Source organism: Opisthocomus hoazin, chromosome 7 (genome assembly GCF_030867145.1).
Source record: "Opisthocomus hoazin isolate bOpiHoa1 chromosome 7, bOpiHoa1.hap1, whole genome shotgun sequence".
Taxonomy (NCBI): domain Eukaryota; kingdom Metazoa; phylum Chordata; class Aves; order Opisthocomiformes; family Opisthocomidae; genus Opisthocomus; species Opisthocomus hoazin.
The window spans coordinates 20,167,884-20,193,857 of NC_134420.1; the positions used below are offsets into that span (position 1 = coordinate 20,167,884).

Genomic DNA, 25,974 nt, shown 5'->3' on the forward strand with positions numbered 1-25,974 from the left:
ATTTGAAAGCATTCAAGGAAAATAGCTTGGCTCTTTTGAAAAAAAGCTGGTTTATGTAATATTCCTGAAATTACTGGAAATGTGGAATAAATATATTTAAAACATAATTTTTACAATAGATTTGTCAGATTTCCAAGAAGAAACTTTAAATTGCTGAGACTGTTAAAGCCTTAAACATTTATATGTGCTGATAACATTTTTTTTAAACTATAACTTCTAAATAGCAGAAATTACTGGATAAGAACATGATTGGATTGTTAAACAGCTAATCAACTGATGTGAAGTCTAGCTACTCTGAAGGTACTTAAACACTCATTGTTTAATGAGTAGAGAACAATGGTTACCTTCGAAAGGTTATCTTTTTTCAGCTATTATATAAAAAATGGAGATGGCTCTTCAGGTGTGTCATTGTTTTGGTTTGGCCTGGATAAATGCCAGGTGCCCGTCAAAACCGCTTTATCACTCCCCCTCCTTAACTGGACAGGGGAGAGGAAATACGATGAATGCCTCATGGATCGAGATAAGGACGGGGGAGATCACTCACCAGTTACCATCATGGGCAAAACAGACTGAGCTTGGGGAGAAAAGGAAAGTTTAATTTATCACCAATCACATCAGAGCAGTATAATGAGAAATAAAACCAGATCTTAAAACACCTTCCCCCCACCCCTCCCTTCTTCCCAAGCTTAATTTCAATCCTGTTTCTCTACCTCCTTCCCCCTCCGAGCGAGCGGTGCATGCATGGGGAATGCGGGTTACAGTCAGTTCATCACACATTGTCTCTGCTGCTCCTCCCTCCTCAGGGGGAGGACTCCTCACACTCTTCCTCTGCTCCAGTGTGAGGTTCCTCTCATGGGAGACAGTTCTCCACAAACTTCTCCATTGTGAGTCCTTCCCACGGGCTGCAGCTCTTCACGAACTGCACGGGGTGCAGTCCTTCAGGAACAGGCTGCTCCAGCTTGGGTCCCCCACGGGGTCACAAGCCCTGCCAGCAAACCTGCTCTGGTGTGGGCTCCTCTCTCCGTGGGTCCGCAGGTCCTGGCAGGAGCCTGCTCCAGCGCGGGGCTCCCAGCAGTGTCACAGCCTCCTTCAGGCATCCACCTGCTCTGGCATGGGGTCCCTTCCATGGGCTACAGGTGGAGATCTGCTCCACCGTGGACCTCCATGCACTGCAGGGGCACAGCCTGCCTCACCATGGTCTTCAACACAGGCTGCAAGGGAAAACTCCGCTCCAGCAACTCGAGCATCTCTTCCCCCTCCTTCTTCACTGACCGTGGTGTCTGCAGAGTTGTTTCTCTCACATCGTCTCACTCCTCCCTCCCGACTGCCGTTTCACCACAGTTTTTTGCCCCTTCTTAACTATGTTATCACAGAGGCGTTACCACCGTCGCTGATTGGCTTGGCCTTGGCCTGGGCCCATCTTCAAGCTGGCTGGCACTGGCTTTATCAGACATGGGGGAAGCTTCTTGCAGCTTCTCACAGAAGCCACACCTATAGCCACCTTGCCATGCAAACCCATAACAGTCATCCCTAATAGCATGCCATTTTTTTTTTTGGAGTTTCGTTGCCACGGGTGCTGTTTCTTATGTATCCACATGTTACTTAGTACAACTACTCGTTGCACATTTTTAAATCGAGATCCATTTTTATCCATGCAGGGGTTAGTTTAAAGTAGTGAGTAACAAAAAAAATGGTGTTCTAGCTAGTTGTTTTAAGGGATGTGTAATTTACTTCAATTACAGATCTCATACTGTTCCTCCAAATAAAATACTCTCAAAAATATTTTAACCACTGTTGATTTATAGAGGTAGAATCTTCAGAAATGCGAAATTTGCCTGCGTTTTGTGAAAATGTGCTTGGATATGGGAAGGAGATTCTAACTCATCAGTACATGGAGGGAAGGTCTGCTGCAGTTTAGTTCTTTGCATGTTTTGGGGGGAAGCAGCTGCCTTGGTCAGCTGGCAGAGAGATAGCTCACAGCAGACATGGGCACATATCCCTCTTGCCAGGCGGCACAAGAGCAGCATGGGAAACGTCTGGGGGTGCTGTGCTGTTAGAGGATGCAGGGTACACATTTTTGAGGGGGTTTGGCTGTAGGATGACTTCTCTTCTTCCTCTTGTTGTTTCATTGTGTTATACTGTATTCATTGTTCAGTAATATTTTGAAAAACATCTTACTGGAGCTTAACATATATGTGATCCTAATATATATATTAAACTTTTGAAAAGTAAACCCAAACAACTTCATTATTTTATTTAGCTTCCTATGTGCCAGGCATTCCAGGTGGAATATCTCCCTATCCAGCAGGAAGCACTGCAAACCCGAGGTGAGAACCCCTTTAAAACATTATGATTTACATAGTAGACAATTTCACTGAACAGTATCTAGTCTTAGTTGTATTTTCTTATGGTATATTTGTTGTGTAATTGTCATGTTAGCAGGTTTTTTTGAAAGTGAGGACTGAGTTATTGTCAGTAGCCAAAAGAAAGTTTTAGAAAGGTTTAGCTTTCTTAGTGTTGCTTGCTTCAAATACAGTATACTTTAGTGATAAATATTTTGAAAATTGTTACCTAACTCCCAGATGTTACCTTGCTTCACTCATATATTGAATTAGGTTTTATAAGGTTGATATGTTTACATGATGCAGAAAGAAATGTACCCCTACAAGTTGAGGGGTTTTATTAGCATTGTTAGTATTGTTTGGGGTCATTAACGACTCAAAACATTGAACAAAATGATTACTGCATTAATACAAACCTTGACTCCAGCAGGAATGTGGACTTAATTCAGAGCAGTCTTAAGAGACTTTGAAAGGCCCAAAATTATTTTAAAACCTTTCTGTTAATATAAACCAAGACTTTTTATTTAAGTTTATTATGTAATAGTTTGGAATAAAGCTTTTCAAGAAGACTTGCAGTTCTGTCTTAGCCAATAGTAAAATGCTCATTGTTGCCTCCTAGTGTGTACCTACATTTTTTCACATCATAATTAATACTTTTTATTATTAATATCCTTGTGTCCTGTTTTTGTGTTATAAGCATATGAGGAGTTGCTGTAGTATATAACATTTAGGTTCAGAAAAAAAAATAGTTTTAAAACCCTGTAAGCATTAGGAAGGTGGGGTGTTATGTTTCAAGAAGTCAAAAATGGGGAAATTGATAAGTTCTTATGGCAAGTTTTTTCCTCCTAAATGCATTTATGTAAAATGCTCTTAATGTTTGTACAAAAATGAGTAATAGAAGAACTATTTTTAAAAGAATGTAATTTATGAATGAACAGAAAGGTTTTAAGAACTATTAAATTTGCAGCTACTTGGAGAGGCACAGAATATGCTTATTTGATATTTTACATATTTTCTTGGACCATTTCGTTTATGTATAGTCATGGTTAGTATTCTGCTGTATGCAGGTGTTGTCAGTCTAGTACTGAGTAATTTGAGTCCTTGTTTCAGTTGATGGTAAATGTATTTTAGAAAAGTGTTGTAGACTGTCTTATTATGTTTCTTCTCGCAATTGTTTCAGTGAACAAATGAATTATTTTGCTTTCCTTCATCCTTTAGAGCAGGGCTGAGAATTTCTGAAGGAGTTTCATCTTGCAACCATAATTTACACAACCTTTTTAGGTTTGCATAAAGCAGTTCAGCAGTCATCTTGCTAACTATTCTCATATTAAAAAGTATTAAATTGGAATTGCTGTTTGTAAGTTTTTAGCTAGAGTAATTCATTTTGGCTGCTTTCGGGGTTTCATATGGCAAGTTAGAAATTGCATGGCAAGATTAAGAGGTGGAAGAGAATTTGGAATGATCCAAATGCTTGACTGGGCAAATAAAATGGTATCTTCTTAAATCATACCAGAACTATAAATTGTGGAAAATGCGAATGTGTATAGGAAAAGAGAAAAACATGGATACAAATAGTTCGATAAATAGTTATGTAATATTAGCATATCTTTATTTGTCAAAGCAGCTACCCAAACTATCCGTATCCAGGTGGTGTTCCATTTCCAGCAACCACTAGTGTTCAGTTCTACCCTTCTCAGCCTCCTGTGACTACTGTTGGTGAGTAGCTTTGAAGGGATTTCTCTGAAGCGTCCCTTGTAACTGATATGTGAAGAAAGTAAATGGAAAAAGGAATGTGTTGTTCTTAATCTGACCTTCCAACGTATTGATACTCAATTAAAAAAAGTTATTAAAATGAAGAATAAAGTACATTTTATGTCCTTTGCCTTATATGTTATTCAGTCAGGATCTTGGTACAGTTCGTGGTTTTATGCAATGCGTTGTGTGTGCTCTATGAATATTTTGAAGAACACTGCATGTAACTACCTTAAAGTTTTTTTTCTCACCCTTTAACTGTTGATGACTTTTGATTGTCTGTGTTGCTCTGTTTGTGGTTGTGGTTTATAAAAATGTTTTTGTCTTTATTTAACCATCTGCTGGACTTCACTTTAACCATCTGCTGGACTTCACTTTATTTACTCCTGCTTTATACTTTCTTTACTCCAAAAGTTGTAGCTGTCTAAAGCAGGGGTTTCTGCCGCATTTGGAATTAGCTTCATTTTTACTGAGTTTCTTCTCCAGCCTCTTAACTGTTGCTTCTTAATGGTCCTTACTTGTTACTTCCTTCTTTCTTCCCCTCAGCAGCAAGATCTAGGGTATTACCGTGTACCTTTTCCCAGTCTGCTGCTCCATGGCCCTTTGCTGGCAAAGTACACTGGCTTGGTTTCCAATCTGCATCTCACTTTTAGTGTATGTGTAACAGATTGGGAACCAGCGATAAAGGTCGTCCAGTTAAGTAGGAAGTTGGTGCAGTAACTTTCCAATTGGATGACAGTGCTTTTGGAGCAGTTACGTGGTAAGGATGTAGACTCTTCTGTGACCTTGTTCAGAGTATCAATCATTTGTAGTCTCTTGCACCATAATTTAAAAGTGCATCCATAGGTTCTTCATTTAACATGTGAGATCCCGGTTATTTATACACACTCTTTCCTCCAGAACTGTGTGTATTTTGAAATTTTCTTTCACGCGCATAGGAGCAACACAGGTTCACAGCTTGGCAAGGGAAAATAGATGCTTCTACTTTACTCTTAAAACATTTGAGGAGTTGTTCTGTTGTTACAGAATTTGGAAACAACAGTAAGTTATATATTGTATTCTTCTTGTGCCTGATCCCTTCCTTTGTGTCCAAGTTCTTTCAGCCTTCTGAACTAGAAAAGCCTTCTCTGAAAGTTGTTGGCCGTTCCATCGTCATCTCTGCTCTGAGGTGATGTGTGTCTGCCATGCACACTGCAAGAAAGCTGCTGTCCCACTCCAGTAGCTCAAACAGCACTCGGGGGATGGGGGGGCGCCTGTAGTTGGGTCCTCGAGAATTAATGGTCTCCGCTGGCTGTTGTGTGGGGAGTTGATAGGAACCTTTCTAGGGAACATCGTCTTTCTGCAGCGTCTTTCTCAAACAGATCCAGTTTTGCTTTTATGTAGTAGAGAGTTAATTTAAAATATAGGTATGTCCTGTTTAATTTCTGTCCCTCGTTTTCATCCCCAGAAGATGAACAGAGGTGGAATATCTGCCAAATATCATAGAAGGCTCTTCCAAGTCCTGAGTTGGATCATCTGATACCATGTTTTAATGCCAGATTTTGTAGTGGCAATTTAACATTAGACTGATTCATTTGATATAGTTAGGTGGAAGTCATACACCTGTTACACATGGTTTCTCTCTTGTGCCAAATGGAATGCAAACATGTCTCTTTAATCATCCAGTGTATTTACAGCACTGTTGTTTTTTACAGTACAGTTTTGTTTTGTTTTTTTTTTATTTAATCTGGAAATGTTTATTTCCTGTATGGATTGCTTGGCAGTGGCTTACTGTGATAGTTTATTTAGGATCATATCAGGTGCTACAACTTCAGAGTTTTGTGGGGGTGGGGTGTTTCCTATAGTGAGTTTAGTTTGAATTGAATATTGAATGAAAATACTCATTCAGAGTGGCTGAAGTTTTTAGTAACAGCTATTTTCTCAAATAGTCCTTCAGGCTTTTTCTTTCTGTTCAATCGTCTGCCATTAATTACCTTTCTGATGCAGTTACAAGTTCGATGATTCTGTAAGGTCACTTCTGAAACCAGACTCTGCCTGGTAAAGGTTAAGGGTTTCAGTGCTCTGTGGATTTAGTGGCTGTGTGCCATAAAATCTTCCCCAAGCTGGGCTAATTATGGAAGTGACAGAAAATGCTAAGGGTTCATGCTCTTTAAGAAGATACATAAAATCTAAGTGAGCCCTATTAAAATGATCCTTTATATGTTCAAAGTCCCCTTTCCTATCCTTTGGCACTTCTGCGTGAACTTTCATTGCAATCCGCTCATTGTGATTTCATTTTTTTCTCTGTTGTACTTTAGTGTTAAAGTGAGCCTTTTATAAAATCTCCCAGTGAGAGATATCGGGGCGGGGGGTGCGGCGGGGGGAGTAGAACTGATGGCTAGTTCTGACTTTGTGTTAGAGAATAATTCATTATGTAAAGTAAATAGTAACTGAAGTTCTGTGAATACTATTCTTGAAGTGAAATCAGATCTTTTTGTTTGTATTAGGAACACGTATATTTACAATTGGCTGCCTTAAACAGGAAGTGCTAAACAGTGAATAAACTCTTTGTCCCAGAGAGTTTGACTTGGTTTAAGTTTTACTTCTCGGTGTAGAAAGCACTGTTCTTCGTTCCTTTTCATAAGAAGCAGCAATGGTTTGTGTGTATGGTGCCATTTGACTGCTTTTAATAGATAGTTAACCAAATATTGAAAATTATCTTGTTGACTGGCAACAGGGCGAATTGCTTAAGCCAGAACTCTAAATCAGATCCGGGACACTTATATTTTCATATGGCTGTCTTTGCATCAGTTGATTAATAATTCAGTGTCTTTTTTCCAATGGCAATGACCATATGTAAAAAAAAAAAAAAAATACACGTATTCTGGTGCAGCTTGTATATAAGTAAAATGCTTACATTAGTAATTATCAAAATCTGGTGTTTTCTTAGTTTTATAAGAATTTGATGGATTAGTAAGCATGATGTGCATCTTCTCATAGTTCCTCTCGTGTCATTTGCATAGTTTTATTTTTCCACGTATCTGGCTTGGTGTAGGTTTTGTGGACAGGAATAGAGTAAAAGTCATAGGGAAGAGATCTGAATTTATGCAGTCTATTAGCAACATAAGTACAAAAGCTCATCTGGATGTTTTAAGGATTCTAAGGTGTGCAGTCCTGTGAACAACAATCTGCATTTACTAGTGTAATAATAGCAACAGGCACTCCAAATATATATATATATTTTTTTTTTTTTTTAAATTATGATGATACCCTAACAGAAGATTGTTATTTTTTGCATTCAGATTCTTGTTTCTAAAGGCAGAGTGTAGATTTTTAAACTATGTTCTGGATTGCTGCTGATTATTAGGAAGATTTCCAACCTACCCTAAGAACACTGTAATGCTGCAATTTCACTAAACAGCCCACCCTTTTCCTGAATAACTGTAGTAAAATTATTATAATCTTATTTCTAGTTAATAGTAGTTTAGTTATTGAGTACTCTCAGTAAAATATTGACAAATATATTTATCACTGTTTATTGTAATTTACTCTAAAAATACTATTCTTTGAACTACTGTTTTTAAATAGCAAAATTGATCTGTGGTTTGAGTTGCTTGTTGCCTTTTGCTTGTTCTGAGGGCCCGTGATTATAAGAGAGGTGAAGAGGTTGATTGGGTTTCAACTGGCTTGAGACACTTTTCTGAACCTTTGGGAAGGAAAACCAAAAGATATGCTAATGGTTTTGTCCTTAGCTATGTCAGATTTACGGGAGCCTTGATGAATATTTTTTCAATTTGTAATTTTTTGAGATCTAGGGTACTAGGAAATACGATGTACATTATGCTGTAAGAACCTCAGGAGTTTGATAACTGTGTCTCTGGATAAAAAGATAGTGTGGTAAAAGTTCTTTTTGCAGATCTTCTTTCCAGTTACAGCACATCTCTCTACATTTCATCCATAAAAGTTGGAAAGGTTGGGCACAAAACCTCTTATAATTCCTGCTTTATTAGCAGTTGTTACAATCCAATTGAAATTTTGCTGATGTGGAAGACGTGAGGCACAAGCATGGGGAAACTGTGACACTCCAGTTTTTCTCATAGAAGAATGGCTGAAGTGGTTTATGATAAATACAGATACAATTCTACAACCAGTAGCCACTTCACATTCTCTAGAGCAATCCGAGTTTCCTGGTCTGCAGATACACAACGCTTCCTGTGACAGACATAGAGGATTTACCATTCTGTTTAAAAAGGTGTTAGTGATGGACTCTTGAAATTAGGTACTCTCACTGAAAGGCTGATTTGCAAGAGCGACAGTAATATTCAGACTTAGATGTGAAAGCCTCTAGTGCTTCAGAGGAAGAATGACTAATGTATTAGAGAATTTCTTTTCTTCTATATTTTCTAGTATAACTGCATCGAAATGGGATTTCATAAACTGAAATTACAAGTTGTAACTAGCAATCAAAACAATCGAAGAAGGTAGTAACCTCAGTTGTAACTCAGCTACATAGCAGCCTCTGTTGCTGTTTAACTGTAACATCGATCATTTATAGAAGCTAGCTATACAATACTAGAACAATATTGGTTAGTAGTTTGCTTCACTATGACTAAAATGACTACCCTGAGTTTCTGGGCACGATGGACCAAGTGAAACTGGCAGATTAGTACACCTGCAATCAAATTGTATGTCGTCATTTCTATCTTACCTGAAATAGCTATGCTTGCTTTTGTTAGAATCAAGTTGTATAACTAATTCCACAGAATCTCTGTATGCTTGACTAATACTCATTATTCAACTAACATTAAAGAAGCATTTTATCCAGAAAGAATTTTTACAGGTTCTCCATGGGTGCCATTACCTAATTTTATAAACCCTCCACTCTGCTCCAATTATAGTACCATCCTGCAGAAGTTTAAAAAAAGAAATGGTGGGCACAGTGTAACACTGAGCGTGTACCTAAAAGACTGCTGTCTGATTCTAGTCTGCTAGAACATACTGCAAACCATATACTAATATGATTGATTAGCATTTCTCTCTATGCTTTATAATCTTTTAAGAAATGTTGCTTGTTGAAGTAAGATTACTTCAATAACAGATGTTCTGTACATTGCCCTCCCATACCTGCCCTAGGATGGCTGAATAATAATAATTGTGAAACCAGTTGGAAAGACTAGATTATACAGCTTTTTAATCACTTGATACTGTCCAGTAATTTGTCACTTAAACAGACCCTGCTATTAGATCTTCATACATATAAAAGGGCAGCAGTTAAGATCTTTTTCATTGAAATTATTTTTGTTAGCTTAAGTGTTCATCTATTTTTATTAATCTGAAAAAACCCCACCAAAAAACCCCCAAACAGTAATTAGCAAGCCTCAAGATAGAGTACATATAGGCAAATTCACTGTTTCAAGCCAGCCGTTAATTAATTGTGCTTGAATACATGTATCCATTAATTCCTATAGAGTTTACTAGAAATACATTGTTTTTTAAAGACTCGGACTAAGAACATTTGTAGACTTCAGGGAAAATAGGCCATTTTTGAATAAGGAAGATTGTGGATATGGGAATAGTAAAGTGAATGAATGGATGCATACTCTTAAATTTACTTATGTACGTCTTAATGTATTCTGTCTCACTGTGATCTCTTCACTGCTTCTGAAAATTATTATGGAAAATAGTTTATTTTACTGTCTCATATTGCTGAAGTACATACAGCAAGTTAGCTGCTTTTTTTTCAAACCGGCTTTATACTGAAGAACAGAGTTGATTTTTTATGCTTGTGAATTTTCTTGTGCAGGACCCAGCAGAGATGGAACTATCAGTGAGGATACCATTCGAGCTTCCCTCATTTCAGCAGTCAGTGATAAACTGAGATGGCGGATGAAAGAAGAAATGGATCGTGCACAAGCTGAACTCAATGCCTTGAAACGGACAGAAGAGGACCTGAAGAAGGGACACCAGAAACTGGAAGAGATGGTAACTCGCCTGGATCAAGAAGTGGTAAGCTGAGGACGACACACTGCTCTGTATCTGGGTATTCCTAGTAGTGAACAAAGCATGTAATTAATTAATTATTAAGCATGATAGAAATAGCAAAGCTTCCTGTGTATTTCGTTTTAAATATACATTCTCTTTCCAAACTGAGGTGCGTGTGTTCAGACTGAAGCAGGTCAGAAATAGCAGTGACCATAAGATGCATTGTCCTGCACGTATCTTACAGATGCCGTTGTTCAGTAGTAGAGGAACAGTGTTATTTTTCCCCATCCTCCCTGTGAAAGATTTCAGTGGTGTGAGATTATTTAATAATTGTGTCTCAGTTTCTGGATAATAATGTGTAACAGCAGCACTGGAGAACATTTCAGTATCTCGGTGCAGAGACAATGATTTTAGTCACAGCCTCCTTGTATAACCTGCAGACTTTTCCTTTCCCAGATGAGAGTCTCTCTTACTCCCTGTGCTGAGAAATTTCTGCAGTTTTTCATTAAGGCCTGACGTCTCCTGCTTAGTTCATCTGCTCCTTGCATTACTGCTCAGGAGTAAGTTTTGGGATTGATGAGCAGTTTCTGAAACGAGCTTAGTGCTCAGATACAGTTTAAAAAAATATTTAGAAATTATTTATAAGGACTAGAGAACAGAGGATACCATGATGTCACCATATAAATCTATAATGTGCCCACTTTGATGTAGAATTCTAGTCTTTCCTGTCTTGGAAAGAAAGGACATAATAGAACTGCAGATGTTTGGTGCAAAGGCAAGAAGGATGATCCAGCATATCAGACAGCTTCCATGTAAGACGTGACTAAGTAAGCTAGGACTTCAGTCTGGAAAAAAGACAGTGCGGACAGGGAGAGTGGAATATGATACCGGTCTGTACAGCTTTGAGTGATATGAGGAAGACCACAGTGGTGTACAGTCTCTTCCAGTTTGTTAGCTGTGGGACATCAAAAATAGCAGGAGGTAAATTCAAAAATAGCAGAAGGAGGTGCTTTTCATACAGATGCAGTTAAATTATAGTTACCATCAGTGGCTAAAGCCAGCATGTTTTGTTTCCTGCCAATACAGTTAAGTGTTTGTGTGATCCATGCTCAGCAAACTTGTGTAAGAACTTAATCCAAAAGACACATTTCCAAAGGAAATAATTATTTTGGCTTTGCTTTTATTATCTTTAGCTAGTTTAAATGGTTATTTTTCCTTATGTGGCGCCTTCAAAATGCCTAAAGGCCTTTAGCATGCCTGCTCTACAGTTACAAATTGGTAATGGATTAACATTATGTAAAACAGCCTTTCCTTTTTTAAAATTAAAGAATCCAAAATCTGTAGATTGGTAGCTCTTTCTCTTTGTAAAAATCATAATAGAGATTAGTAGAGAAGTAAAGAATCAACTGGCATTTCTAAAAATCTGTCATCTCGACAGCTGTATCACAAGAAGACATTCAGCTCTTGAGACCTAAGAAATAAATGTCTTAATTGTTTTTAGGCTGAAGTTGACAAGAACATTGAGCTTCTCAAGAAGAAGGATGAGGAGCTCAGTTCTGCCTTAGAGAAAATGGAAAATCAGTCAGAAAATAATGACATAGATGAAGTGATTATTCCTACGGCACCACTTTACAAGCAGATCCTGAACTTGTATGCAGAGGAGAATGCAATTGAAGACACCATCTTCTATCTTGGGGAAGCATTGAGACGTGGAGTGATAGATCTAGATGTCTTTTTAAAGGTAAGTTTCTTGGGATGCTTTTAAGATATGCATTTTAAATGTGTTTAAGTACTTTGAACTCTTGTTCAGTTTATTAACGTAGTAATTTCCTCACTGAAGAGGATCCTGTAAGAACGTAAATACTTCTAGGATGAAACATAAGTTTTAAAAGAGGTATTTCAGAATTAAGATGAAAGACCCATTTTAAAAGCATCATAGATGTGATTTATTTATCATTAGACGGGTGCAGCAGCGTCAACATAAGCTTTCCATTGGGCTTGCATCCTGATTCTCGAGAAACAAACTTTAAAGGTGATTGGGGTATTCAGACAGCTTTTCGCTTGCAGTCTATGGATGCCTCTGCTGAGGCAGCCAGTGGAGTGTCACAGTTGGGGGGGCGGGGAGCCAGCTAGTTTTTTGTCTCTGCCAGACCTTCTTAGACAACCTGTTCCCTTTCTTTGCTGTCCTTAATCCAAAGTTTTCATAATGTCTGATTCAATAACCTTCCTTTATTTTGAACTTACATGCATGGTGACAGCACATGAAATTAAAACAGATTTGTTGTTTTGAGAAGATTAAAACCACTTTTTAAAGTGGAATAAAACTACTCAAAATGTGTATGTCAGAGTAATTAACGTTGCCATTGGATCTGGAAAGATCAGTGTGCAGAAGTATTAATGGTCTGTACTGGGGCTACTGGGTGACGAGAGTTACCAGTCCTTCCTTTTTCTGACAGTTGAGGTTCCCCCGAAGTTACCACTTAAGCTTAGCTTTTAACATCCAGTGTAAAATGCACTACATATAGACACGTTATTTCTTTCTTATGTAGCTTGCTAGTTCTGTTTGTCTGCTGTTGAAAGAGCTGTTCTCTGCCTTGTGGGAAGTGCATTAGTCTGACTTCACCTTGGAGTGCATATTACTACTTTTTTCTTGAATAAGAATATGTGCAGAGTTAATAATTAAAATGACAAAAAATATACTATAGTATTTGGTAGCCATCTGCCAAGTCATTTTAAGCCAAGAAAATGCCATTTAGTAGACTAATGCATTTAGTGCTTCTGAAAAACTAACATCCTGTTTGGGTCATGAAATGTGTCATGCTTTGAACATTTGTATTGCAATATAATTAAGGTTATATCAAAACTTTCCCAATAGTCAGCTGTTCTTATTCTTTCTTTCTGCAGCATGTGCGTCTTCTGTCTCGCAAGCAGTTCCAGCTGAGGGCATTAATGCAGAAAGCAAGGAAGACTGCTGGACTCAGTGATCTCTACTAAATTCTCAGACTTTAACTGGGAAGTTAGATTTCCTTATGAAGCAGCCATTCTCTTGATATTTCTCTTAATCAGTAGGTGCCCAGAATAAGTTATTACATCATTCAAGTGTAAGATATTTTGAATCAATAATATATTTTCTTTTTAGTAAAGACTAGCTTTTATTAATGCACTTTCTATCTCCTGTAATCTTTGTGCTGGTGGACTTACGCTGAATAAAACTTGTTGCATATTTTCTTCCTCTACAGAACAATGTACAATGTGCTTTCTTTACAAACAGGCCTGGTTTATGCAGTGTCAGCTTAACTATACTTCTGAGATTTGGAAGACTTTTCAGTGTCCGGAACTGGAAAAATTGACGTTTCAGTGTAATTAGCCTTTGCGACGACCAATGAAAGCTGGAAACTCAAAATTTCAAGGCCCTGCTGCTTGACATCCAAGGATTGTTTTCCTGAAGTGAGCTTAGTAACTGTTGCGTTGGCTTGCCTATTCTACCATCAGATCATGGTCATAGTGTAGTGTATACCTTGTGGTGCCTTAAGAAGCCTTGATGTATATTGCATTTTTCTACTAGAAAATGCTAGGACAAAGAAAGGCTGCTACATTTGGTGTTGCCCTACCTGCCAGGCAGGAAAGGCTACGCACCAGAATGCCCCGGGGCGCCTGGGTTCTGGCAGTGCTAGCTGGGATGGAGCTCCTATTGACAAGCCTGGTGGTGGTTAAACACTGCGCTGCCTGCAAAAAAGGGTACCTTGTACAGAGCAGTAGTGATTTATGGTGCTGCTCTTGTCGCAGCTCGGCAGCACACTGCTGTCATCCTCCGTCTGCTTTTGTAGGCTGCCTCAGCAAAGCTAGCTTGAAAACAGAAGCTTCTTGGTCTCCGTGCAGTAGTCGGTATGGCTCAAAACGGAGTGTTTGTCTGAAGGCTTTGGATCTGAAGAGAGTAGAGGTCATATTGAAAAGCTGGGCGAGACAATTTTTAAGTCCTATGGATCTTCTGAAAACTTTGAAAATGGCTTCATGCTATCCTCCTGTAATCTGCATAAAACACTTTTGCTATGTGTGCCCTTTCCAGGTGCTGTTTTGGTCACATGGATGTAAGAGAAAGTGGTACAGTAGCTACAGCTTTTCCTTTGTTACTGAAGTTGCTTCGTGAGCACTTTCAGCTTATTCTGAAATACTTTGTTCTAAGAAGTACCACCAGCTGCAGTCCATATTAAAAATCTACCCTGGACTTAGGCAGGTGATCCATTTCCAGTCTCAAGCTGTATGTTGTGTCCTGATGTTGGAAAAAGCTAAGAATAAGGCCTTTCCCTCTTTGTTGTAATGTGGTATATTGTTTGAAAATATTAACTATGGAAGATGGTTAATTCTTCCTTATCCAACTTGCTTTGAGGAGTAACTTTGGTCATTGTTCCTGTGCATGGCTGCTGTTGCAGAGGAGATGGTTTTCTGTGCTTGGCAGCAAGTTGACTTTTATGGATGTCAGGTACTTGATGGGGAGAGATTTCTTCCTGCATGTGTTTTTGTGTGTATAGGTAAGCAAGATGCTTCCTTTGTTGCATCATTTCTCCACTCCACTAAGATAGTGTCAGTAGAGCCTGTTTTAGTGTATTAAGATGGGAATCAAGCTTAATTTCTGAGTATTTAAATACTTCTGTTTATTTTTTCACTGCTACCTTGAGACTGGTAGAAAGTTCACTACATAATTATCTGGAGCCTACAGCAGAGTAGCTGCACACAACATTATTACAAGGGTGAGGTGTGAGTTACTGTGACTGAAGAAATAGAGTTGTTTGATTTAGATGGGTGCAGGCAGAGCTGGATTTGGGAGGAAAACAAGGAGACAGAAGTAACAGTTTGTGGTTTATTTGGTGTTGGAGCTGGTACTACAGTTGGACAGTCACTGGCTTGTTGCATACAGAAACCTTAACTTTTTAAAACATGCTCAGGAGACAAACTTACAACTAGGCTGATACAGTACACAAAAATAAGGTTCTCTAAAAAAAAAAAATACACAAAAATTCCAAAGCAGTGTTAGGAAAATATATTTGGACCTACCAACAGTGAAATATTTAAGCTATTCAGCTGGCAGAGAAGGTTGGTCAATTGGTTTGACAGTCCTTTAACTGTGAGAAGATAGTCTTTGGTTTCTCATTGTGTAATAATTAGTTATTATTCTGAACCAACATTAAACAAGATGAGGAAAAGGCAAAGGGTTTTCTAGGCAGTGCTGCTTTGAATGCTGGATTTCTGTCACACCACTGTACAAGACTGACAAGGTTATTTAGCACTTGCTAAGAACATGGGTGTCTGAACAGGAAAAACCTTAAAACTAGTGTTATCTTCAGGAAACTCATTTGTTCAGATTTGAGCTTTCTGTGTGTTCTAGTTGAGATACATACATTGAAAGATTTGACCTACTTGGAAAGTGCAACGTAAGACCAACCACTAAACCTGTTAAACTGCAAAGAGTGAACTGCTTGGGCAGGTTTAAAACTGTAGTTCCTTCTGGATTCCCCAGAGTGTATCTGCACTCTTCCTTAATTTGTCCTCTTCCTCTGGTTTTAGGATCATCTTCACTACATCGGTGATGCCACTACTGCCCAGTACACAAGGAACACTTAGGAAGACATCATCTTTTATTCCATGCAGGCCCTGAAAAGTAGGTAAGAAGAGTTAGGCTAGGATATTCTGTAAAATACATAGACATGAATTCTATCAGGAAAACTCAACTAAATTTAGTTGAAACTAAACTAGAAGGTTATCACTGTTCTTGATAATTTCCAAGCTTTTTAGTTCTCAGCAAGACAAAAGTTAGCAAAAGGGGTTACTCACCTTAACAATTGTAGAGATCGGGTGCACTCGTCTCAAATTCTTCATAATAGTTTCAGCTACATCTGCCACAGAAAGGCCAATAGCCCATGATGTGTACCCCTTCAGTTTGATGACCTCATAGGCACTGCAGAGACAAAGTTACTCAGTAAAAAACAAGTACCATCAACTTAAATATTTGAAGTTTGTAAAAAGGGCTTTTGGAGGTGCCTTAATGTGGAGGCATCAGAAGGTTGACAGATTTGCTGACTGAAATGAACTCAGTGAAGGATTCTATTTGCATTTTACACTACTCCCCACAATTGTACTGCAAACTTTGAGGTTAAAGCACTACCCTAAATTAATAGTTCACTAACCATGAAAAATTGACTCTGCCAAATCTACATTACTCCTTAAAATACTACTTCAAGTTCTATTATGTCTGCATCTTGACATTTGGTTTTGGCTACGATGGTATGTATGAAACCAGCTATGGATACTGTAGTTCAGAGGTACTCTAGTTCTTCATCATTTGTTCTCATGTTGAAGAAAATCAGTATTTACCTGTCTACCACCTGCTTATGGACTTCCTTCCAGTGTTCCTTGTCTGCATCAGTTCCCATTTCGGGATGAAGAGCCTTCAGGGAGACACCAGCAACATTCACTCCACTCCAGACAGGTACTGAGAGTTGCACACAGATCAATTAGCTCACAAAAACAAACTTAGTTTTATCCTCCTCAAATTAACAGTTAACATAAGATCTAGTTGGATTAATCTGCACCACACATCACTATGATTTAGATATGACTTTAAATATAGTATGACCAATGAGGCCAATCCAAACTGTGGGCTGAGAACTTAGGAGCATGTAAACATCTTTATAAACAATGTCACATTTGCATATACCTTTATTAAAGCACAACACCTAAGCAACATGAACTAAAATGACAGTAACTGTATTTTGCAGAGATTTCTCAAAAATAAGAATTTATTCCAGGTGAGTCCTCCTGAGTGTCAGGAATCAGACAGTACTGTTCTGGTGCTGCTAGAGAAAGTACAGATTAAGCAAGGAGAAAGTTGCGTTTTCTCCTGTCTTCTAGACTTGCCTCTGCACTTCAGTTCCTATATATAGTTCTTGAAGTAATCAAGATGCCAGTAAAGACAACCAAGTGACTACCAGTAGATCTAGTGCAGATCTTTGGGAGCCCCTTGCAGAGAACTTTACCCTCTTGCTTCTTCAGTGTGTGTTGTTGGAGAGTTATGGGAACAACTGAGACTAGAAATGTTTAGCCTTCTCACATTACAGTAATGACCTTTTCCAAGCAGAGTAACTCAGGTCAAATATAGATCATCTAGGGTTACTCTATGCAGCAGAAGACTTAAAGCAGGACTTGCATTCTTAAGGTGGTGCAGTGCAAAGATTTTTGAGCAACAGTAGGCTGTAGCTTTTGGAGATGTTTCTTGCAAACAAATGATCAGAAGTAGTTTTGTGTAACAGCCAGCCAGATTTCACCCTTACCACTGGAATCTCCGTGCTCTCCAACAATCCAGCCGTGGCAGCTCAGAGGGTGGATGCCCAGTCTTTCTCCCATGAGGTGGCGGAAACGGGCAGAGTCCAGATTGCAGCCGCTACCAATAACACGGTGTTTAGGAAAGCCACTGATCTTCCAGGCCACATAGGTCAAAATATCCACTGTAAGTAGAACAGGGAGGATGACTCATGAGCAATTTGATAGCTAGGATGGTATCTTCCCTTCATCTGTAAGGGTTTTATCTGCATGCCAGTTATGTGGAACAGAGCATAAACGTCCACCGCCAGGCCCTGCAGTGGGCTAACACAACAACTGTTGCAAAGGCAGAACCGAGAGGCTGTTTATCACTCCTTATTTGCCATTATCAGTGCCCCTTTCTGTGCCCTATGCTAAACATCACTTAAAAGGCAACTGAAGACCCAAGTTGCAGGCAACTTGGTTTGTTTCTCAGAGGACCAGTTTGTCAAGTGTGGAGAGGGAAGATGACACTTCTTGCTGTGTGGTTATGTGGCAGCAGTATTTTCTGAAAGCCTACGCTTGGTCATATTAGCATACTAATGGCCCCTCTTACGGAAGAAAACACTATTCCCTAAGCCAAATCCTCTTGGCAAAGCAACACAAGACAAACCTGGGTTTGAGACAATAAGCAACTTGCAGTCAGGACTGTATTTAACAACATTGGGAATGATGAATTTGAAGATGTTCACGTTGCGCTGGACCAAGTTAAGGCGGCTCTCTCCTTCTTGCTGACGGGCGCCAGCAGTGACAATGACCAGCTTGGAGTGTGCGGTCACACTGTAATCTGCAGACAAAAGATCGTGTCAAACATGACCTCTTTCTACACGTGGTTTAGGACAGGAGTTCTCAGTTCCTTTTAGTACTGATAACCTAAAAATCTCAAGTTTGAGAGTGCTGAAATTCTCATGGTAATTGTTACCCTAGACTTTGCTTCTACAGAAAGTAAAGTTTTCTTTTAAGACTGTGGTTCATTGCCAAAGGTGACAACCCTAAGAGGATGTAAAAATCCTAACATGTAGAACTGGGTAGCGGTACTACCTGCTTCTCAGGCACAGAGGGGATGGGGTAGCTGTCAGTATGGCATCCAGTGCCAGTGCTGTGTAGAAAAGGAAGAAGGCTCTGCCCTCGCAACCCGCTACCTGTGGGTACCAGAACTGCACATTAACTAAGGTACAAGATGGCTTGCATTTGCCCTAGTCAGGTTGCTTAAAGCTGTCAGACATATGTGGCCAAGAAGTAACATGTTCAGGGTCTAACTGGCTGTGAAATAAAATTCCCAAAGGTGCAGGAGTGTCTGACAAATTCATCATTCTATATGGAGCAATGACCTCTGGAACAGAGGATACCCTAGGTGGACCAGCCTTAACAAGGTATATGAAACTGAATGCCAGCTGAGCAGAAATGAAGTGAGCTTTCCCCCTAACAATCAGGGTGACAGGCTAAGTGCTAGACTTGGATGACCAGCTTAAGATCTGAAGTGGCTATCTCCATTTGGAAATAACGAGCACGTTAGAGCCAACTACTTGCCTTTGCCAGAGACAATCTTCGGTGTTCTAAGGAAGAGGCTGCCATGCTGGAGATCTAGCATCTCTCCTCTGAGCTTGTCCTCTACAACATCAACAAGGGCAAGTTCATCAGCTAAGTCCTACAAGAAACCAAGAATAAATACTATGTTAATTGCCTTTGAGCACCATACCCAATTTGTAAACTATGAAGTTACAATTCCTTTAAAAACCAGTGATCTATTTAAGCAATTTTGCTTATCTGTATCACTTGTTCCCAAGCAGAGTACTTTAATTAGCCTCCTGGGACATCCACTTCATTTCTAGTAGTTTTGTACTTTTCATATCCACATTCTATGTGGAATAGTTGTAGAATTTAGCATGACAATGATGAAGAATAATTTAATAGCTGTTCATAATCAACCTATTTTACAGTTAAGAAAAGCAAGCCTGATGTTCAACACAGCATTTTCAATGTAATGATGCAATGCAGAGGGTAAGTCATTCAGAGTGTCTAGGACCACTTTTTCCAGTCCACACTCTGCTTTTCCATCACAGTCTGCTTCAGACAAAATGACACCTCAGTTCTTAGAAGGGATTCTGGAAGTCATTCAAAGGAAGATGCAGCTCTTAAGTCAAAATCATATGCAGAGCACGTCTGTCTGACACTGGGATAAACTTGGTTCACAACAACTGCAGCTATTTGTTCTCTGACAACAGCTTTAAGATTGCTGCTTCATTTCAGGCCCACAGAAAAGAACGGCCAACTGAAGCTCATCTTGTGTGCTAGCCCAATTAGTCTAATAAGGGAGATTACTTTTTGCCCGTCTTTGAGCCCTCAGTCAAAACTGTCCTACTTCATCACAAACTTGACTCTTACCTTCATCAGGATGCTGATAGCACAGGCCATTCCGACTGCACCCACACCAACCACACTGATCTTATTGTGGGCATGACTCTGCTCCTGCTTGTGGACATTGTGGATGAGCTGATCCTTGAGAGACATGGTGCACTGCTGCAAGGAAAGCAACGGATTATTTCTCCGGGCTTTGGAGCTCTTACTGTCACCAAAATATCTGTGTCAAGCAAGCCTGACTTTATTCCAGGATGGTAAGAAAATGGCTATAAATCACATCCCTAAAACATCTGGCAGTACTGCCTGTATACTGGAAAGTCATTAAAAAACTGAATTATTGATGACAATGCACTATTTAAGCTCACTACAGCCAAGAACCACTGATTATATAGCTGGGTGGCAGCATTAGCAGAATGCTCTAAATGATCACCCATATTACATTTAGGGGAAGGAAGCCATTTTAGTACTTCTAAGCACAGCATGGTCTGGCAATCACCATTCTACTACCCTGAAAAACCGGTACTCTGTGCCCGGAAGCCTTTCCGGAGCTGAAGCTGTACAATGCTTAGGCAAGCCCTTCTTAAGCACGGTGTGATCCTCAAAGTCAACTTTACGGATTTGTTTTAAAGTGAAACTGCACAGTTCTGAATTAAGATGTCTGGAGTCTGACACCCTCATTTTTTTCAGCTACCAGCTGCATGGCAGCCGGGTTATATGGGTGCTGATCTGACAGCCACGGGTGTGCTGAAATGCCCCGATGATGATGATGGAGCACTGTGCTTCCACCCCAGGGTCCCTGCAGACGCCGACACCGTGCTTTCCTGGGCAGCTGGCACAGCTTCTGGCTTGCCCGAAGAGCCCGAGGCAGGGGCAGCCATGCTGGTGGATCCAAGCTCAGACACTTCGACAGCTGGCACTGAGCAGGCGGCAGCTCGTTCAGAGCAGGTAAGGGCTGCGAGGCTGGCATGGCGGGGGTGAGACCAGGAAGCCCGCAGTTACCCAAATTTAGGAAAAATTGACCAAGATATGCCAGTCTTCACTTACAGAAGTCTCCGGCAGCGTGTCCCTGTATAGCACCCAACCTCTCCACGCGGCCGGTGCCCTCTCTGCACTATCAGCACTTCAGTGCGCGGTGAGGAGCACCCACTCGAGCGTTCCTCAGTTACAACTAACACTCGATTTTTTTTTTTTTGTTTGTTTGTTTTTTTGTTTTGTTTTAGAGCGCTATTCGCCCGCAAGAAGCGGGTTAGGGCAGAGCCCGCGGTAGGTGGTACATTAACGCTCCGTTTCCAGCGCAGCCCTTCGCGGGCTCGCTCCCAGCACCCCTCCCCGCAGCCCAGGTCCCCCCACGCCCGTTAGGGGACCGAGTTAATTCCCTCAGGCTCGAGGGAGGGGACGGCGGGGCAACGCAGCGGCCTCATGGATGGGGGAAGGGGGCGGGGGGAGGACGTGTGGAAATCCCGCCGGTTACACAACGCCGGGCTCAAGTCCAGCGCTGTGCCCGGTAGCTCCTCGGCCGGAGGGGGCCTCGGTGGAGCGGGGGGCGCCGAGCCCCCCCTCCCCCATCCCTCCCCGACCCGCGATGTCACCTACCCGGCGTCCTGACCCAAGCGCGGCGGCTGTAACGGCGGGGCGGGGGGAGCCGGCCGCCGCCTTAAGTAGGGGCCGGGCGGCTGACGTGCGGCGGGCGGGCCGCGGCGGAGGAGACGTGCCCGGCGACACGTCGGGGCGGAGGGGAGGGGAGGGGGAAGCTGTGCCGGGGCGGGGTGGGAGCGGGGAAGGCGGCGGGGGTGTGAAAACCCGCTTCTGATTTCCATCTAAACCAGGTTTGGGGTTTTGTTACAGGCATCCTTCTCCGGCGTTCGCTTCCCCTTCCCGTGTGTTTGCACACCCGATTCCTACTCGTTTGTTGTGTTAAGTTAGACGGGCTAAACCCCGTGGTGTGAGCTGTGCTCTGCTGGCTGGACGCCCTCTCCGCCGGGCTCTCCCCGCTGGGATGCTCTGCCCTTGAGAGCGGCTGCCGGAGGCGCGGCGTGAGACAGTCTCTCACCGGTGCTTCCAACAGGAGCACTCATGTTTTCCCGTCGTTACTGGAAATACCATGACTGGGCTCCCACTCGTCTTTTTCACAGTCACGCCACGCTGTCGGCTCTGTATCACCCTGTCGTTCATTAGTAAAAGCCACGTCCTTCTCCTCTGCTCTTCACTTCTAGCTAGGATATTGACAAAGGGCGAGAAATATTTTTATTATTTCCTGGATGCCTGAAGTTTCAGTTTTATACTATGCTACAGGGCTGTCCCACAAAACTGACTTTTAGTAAGACCACGCTGCCTCTTATCCCTTTATTCACACAATTTCACGTTTGTAGTTAAACTTTTGTTTGCAAGTTTTCCTGAAGGGCTGCACAGCCATCGAAACCAGAATTCCACACTGCTTCCACCATGGCTCACTTCTTAAAAATGTGCTATTCTCCGGCCCTGTGGTAAAGTTTTCAAGCCAGTAAATGTACTCAAAATGTCTGCACCTGGATTTGTGCTTTACTGTGTGTGAGGATTCTGGGTCTGAGAATGTCTGGTTCTCCCAGGTGGAGCACAGCAGACTCAGAGTTTTGCTCGCTAGCCCGCTGGTTTCATTTATTATCTTGTACCCATTTCTCCCTTCTGCCCCTCCTCTTAGACACCCTCTCTTTACCCCATGGATTAATATGTTCAGTATTAATTTAATCTTGTGTGAGTAGCTGGGTTACCTTTATTTTGTGTTTTACAGCACTCCTTTTTTCTTCTTTTTTTTTTTTTTTTTAATTTCTTGCAGCTGTGGTACTTTGTGGTGTTTGTCTGAGTTTCCTTTGGGATTCTAAGTCTAGCTGGTTTTTGGCAATATCTGCGGCTTCTAGGATGTACTTGACTTCCTTTCTGAGGTGCTTATTTTGCTATGGCAGAAGGCGTTCCTCACTAATTAACCCCTTTGTCTTCCTCTACCCATACCAGCCTTTCCATCTCTGTTTTTTCTGGGATGTCTTTTCTCTCTTCTGAAGTGACTTTATAGAGTTTATCTCTTAGTAGAGTTGGCCAATTTACAAATGAGGAGAACGTGCATTGTCATGGAGGTCCTGATCTCTCCACGACCTCGTCCCACTCCCAGTGCATGCACGCTTAAAGCACGGCCCTCGGTCACGCTAGACCAGGACAGATGGTGTGAAGATGGGTATATCTCATCACACGTAAGGCTTGTACTCATCTACCAAACTCTGCTTTACAGCTGGAGGAATTTTCTGCTGATGTTCAAGGCACGCTAACGCAGTCGTGTAGATGTGGCACTTCGGGATATGGTTTAGCAGGCATGGTGGTGTTGGGTTGACGGTTGGACCTGATGATCTTAGAGGTCTTTTCCAACCTATGATTCTATGATTCTCACAGACCATCTCAGTGACAATTCCCTTCTGCTGTGGTGATGTGACAGAAATAGTAGCCCAAAGTCTAATCATTTCTTTGACAGTCCAAAAGAAACAAAAAACACATGTGAGAAATCATCTGAAGATGCTTTAAACATAGAATAAACATATTTGTATGGAATAAGCCAGAAAAATACAAAGTTTTGGTTCTTATTATAAAGACCAGTAATGGCTTCAAGCTGAAAGAGGGTAGATTTAGATTAGATATAAGGGAGAAATTCTTTCCTATGAGGGTGGTGAGGCACTGGAACAGGTTGCCCAGAGAAGCTGTGGCTGCCCCCTCCCTGGCAGTGTTCAAGGCCAGGTTGGACAGGGCTTTGAGCAACCTGGTCTAGTGGAAGGTGTCCTTGCCCATGGCAGGGGGGTTAGAACTAGGTGATCTATAAGGTCCCTTCCAACCCAAACCATTCTGTGATTCATTCTATGATTCTACCAAAGGACCTTAAATATAATTATCTATCCGTTACAAAACTAGATGTGCTTTGTTTCTTGCAGCTGCCTGAGGAATGAGTGATGCTTGTGAGATGTGTCACGGCAGAGGAGGCTGGCAGCTAAGGAAGGGAAAGTGCGGGTTGGTGCTGAGTAGGCCTAATGCCGCATGAATGCAGAATAAAAGGAAGCCGTATAATGTCGTTCTGCATTATGCTGGGTTCGCTGAGCATCTTGTTGTATCAGAAGTCTCAGGGATGGATTAGGAAGGTTAGTTCTGCATCCCAGGAATCTGTATTTACAGTGAGTGGCTTTGTATGAATGGGACTAAACATCTCATCCAGGGTTTGGGTTCCAGACATCTGGCAGGACAGAAAATGAACATTTGACAGGGATGAAGAAGAACTATTTTCTCCCTGTAAAAAATTATACTTCTGAAGAGTTTAATTGTAAGATAAGAGGCTTCTAAGACAAGATTGGCTGGATAGATTAATGAGCATTTTTAAAATATGTTACTAATGTAGAGCAAGTGGTATTTTACTACTGTCACGGTGAGACCAAGGCTCCTAAGAGAATAATGTTGATATTGTAAGATTCTTCTTACCCTGTGGCTCAGACAAAATAAAACTGGACATGGTTTTCACGGTGTAAGTTCCAATAACATCTTCACTTTCTTGTGTTTGTGTTGCTTGTTACTGAGAACAGAACCAAGACCAAATCTCTTCTAACATAAGGCATCAGGCTGTCCTTAGCTGTCTGGTACCTGTTCAGATACCAGAGGTCCTACCTTCAGTGGAGCAGGCCGAAGCAAGCTAACTAAGTATTTCAAAACCCGCCTGGTCCCAACATATCCTCACGGATGGTAAGCAGATCAGAAGCCTTGCTTTGTTAAAAAATAGTGTCAGCTTTTAATATGCCAGTGTTAATTCATCTGGGTTACAAAACTGAGAAGGCTGTGACTGCCGGATTTTTCCTTTTATGTGTCCTTTGTGATCTGAGTAGCAGCGGTAGATGCTCAGGAGGAAGGCAGTCATCTGGCATGATTGACATTGATTTTCTGCCTCGGAGAGCTTCAATCAAAGAAGGCTCATAACAACACAAACAGAACGGAGTGAGCAAATTAAGGGCATTTTTCTTGCATTTGGAAGGTGGAGGCCAGATCTGTTTTGATTTAAGTGATTGACCTTGATTGTAGGGATAGGGATGACTTTCCTTGCTTGTATACATAAGGACTTTTATTTTTCCTGTTCTTTTTCCGTTGCTGCCTTTCACCACAGTAGCGGGAGGTAGTATTGACAGAGAGATGGGAATGTTTGAAATGTGACAGGTTCTCTCTGGGGAAGCTTGGCCCTTCCTCAGCCTGCTTGCCCTCTTTTCCATATTAGCTCTCACAAATTAAATGTGCAAAATAAAGCAATAGAAGTTGCTGAATGTGGAAATGTTTGTATTTTTATTCTAGGAGTTACAAGTGGAGCCTTTCCACTGGGCTCAGGTGGCACTTGGTTGATAACAGAAGGAAATGATGCCACATTCTTACTAAACTACGTGTTTGTCTTTGAACTATAAGATACCAGTTAAACCTTTATCACAAAAATTAAGTTAAACATGTGTGAGTCTCGCTATTTTCAATAAAACACTTTGAAAGAGTTAGTAAATTTCTCTTCATTTTGCCAATATGCAAGAGATTTTACGGTGGTATTTAATTTCTAGACTTGCCATTTGCTCAGGTCCTGGCTCCTGACAGAGTAAGTCAAATCCGATGGTACTGCTGGGGTGAGTAGTGACACCAAACCATGACCTGCACGCATTTGCTGTATGAGCTGCAGCTGAGCTAGCCCGTTAGCAGGAGCCCAAAGCCACCGTTGATGCTGACCGGCCCTGGAAAGGTCAGTGCAATCTCTCTGCTCTCCCTGAGATGTGAGGTCTAATTTGCCCCTAAAAATCATGTGTTATTCCCAGCATGGTCAGTCCTGCTTTTGCTCTGACATCATCAAGGGCTTTGCTTTCATAGGATGCCAGTGTGTGAGGGAAAGACCTGGCACTGGACACAGCTACGTCGTGTTCCAGTCCTGTCTTTCCCTTTGCCTTATTCTGAGGCCTGAACAACTTCCTCCAACTTTAGTGGCTTAATTTATCCTTTGCAAAATGGGAAGGGTCTTTATGTACCGACCTGATGGTGGTTCTGTAGGGATTCCTTAATTATGAAACACTTCAGCTTCGTAAAGCAAAATGAAAATGGTGGAGGTTCTTCACCTAAACCAGGAAGGGCTGGACCCCAAAATGCAGCAGTGTAGCACCGAAAGTTTGGTATACTCTGCTAACTT

At 41.2% G+C, this 25,974-nt stretch overlaps 2 protein-coding genes across 4 annotated transcripts in view; one reads left to right on the forward strand and one right to left on the reverse strand.

Moving 5' to 3' along the window:
- TSG101 (tumor susceptibility 101) overlaps window positions 1-13,299 on the forward strand; it is a 22,293-nt gene extending 8,994 nt beyond the window's left edge. Inside the window, exons 6-10 of one of the 2 annotated variants that reach the window (XM_075425264.1) lie at window positions 2,261-2,327; window positions 3,964-4,058; window positions 9,877-10,079; window positions 11,557-11,796; window positions 12,960-13,299. In XM_075425264.1, coding sequence (XP_075281379.1) covers window positions 2,261-2,327; window positions 3,964-4,058; window positions 9,877-10,079; window positions 11,557-11,796; window positions 12,960-13,049 — 695 coding nt within the window. In that variant the 3' untranslated portion in view covers window positions 13,050-13,299. The remainder of the gene's footprint in view (window positions 1-2,260; window positions 2,328-3,963; window positions 4,059-9,876; window positions 10,080-11,556; window positions 11,797-12,959) is intronic. The other variant, XM_075425266.1, reaches the window with a different exon arrangement.
- Window positions 13,300-14,899: 1,600 nt separating this feature from the next.
- On the reverse strand, window positions 14,900-21,469 carry LOC104330107 (L-lactate dehydrogenase A chain). 2 transcript variants are annotated; one of them, XM_075427197.1, is made up of 8 exons: window positions 21,363-21,469; window positions 19,794-19,928; window positions 18,939-19,056; window positions 18,022-18,195; window positions 17,381-17,554; window positions 16,425-16,542; window positions 15,885-16,008; window positions 14,900-15,704 (listed from the first exon to the last, which is right to left on the reverse strand). In XM_075427197.1, exons 2-8 carry the CDS (start codon window positions 19,917-19,919, stop codon window positions 15,540-15,542), a joined length of 999 nt encoding a protein of 332 aa, XP_075283312.1. In that variant the 5' UTR covers window positions 19,920-19,928; window positions 21,363-21,469; the 3' UTR covers window positions 14,900-15,539. The 2 variants fall into 2 exon arrangements, with proteins under 2 accessions (XP_075283312.1, XP_075283313.1); XM_075427198.1 differs by having other exon boundaries at window positions 19,794-19,925; window positions 21,363-21,426.
- Between the last annotated feature and the right edge of the window lie 4,505 nt (window positions 21,470-25,974).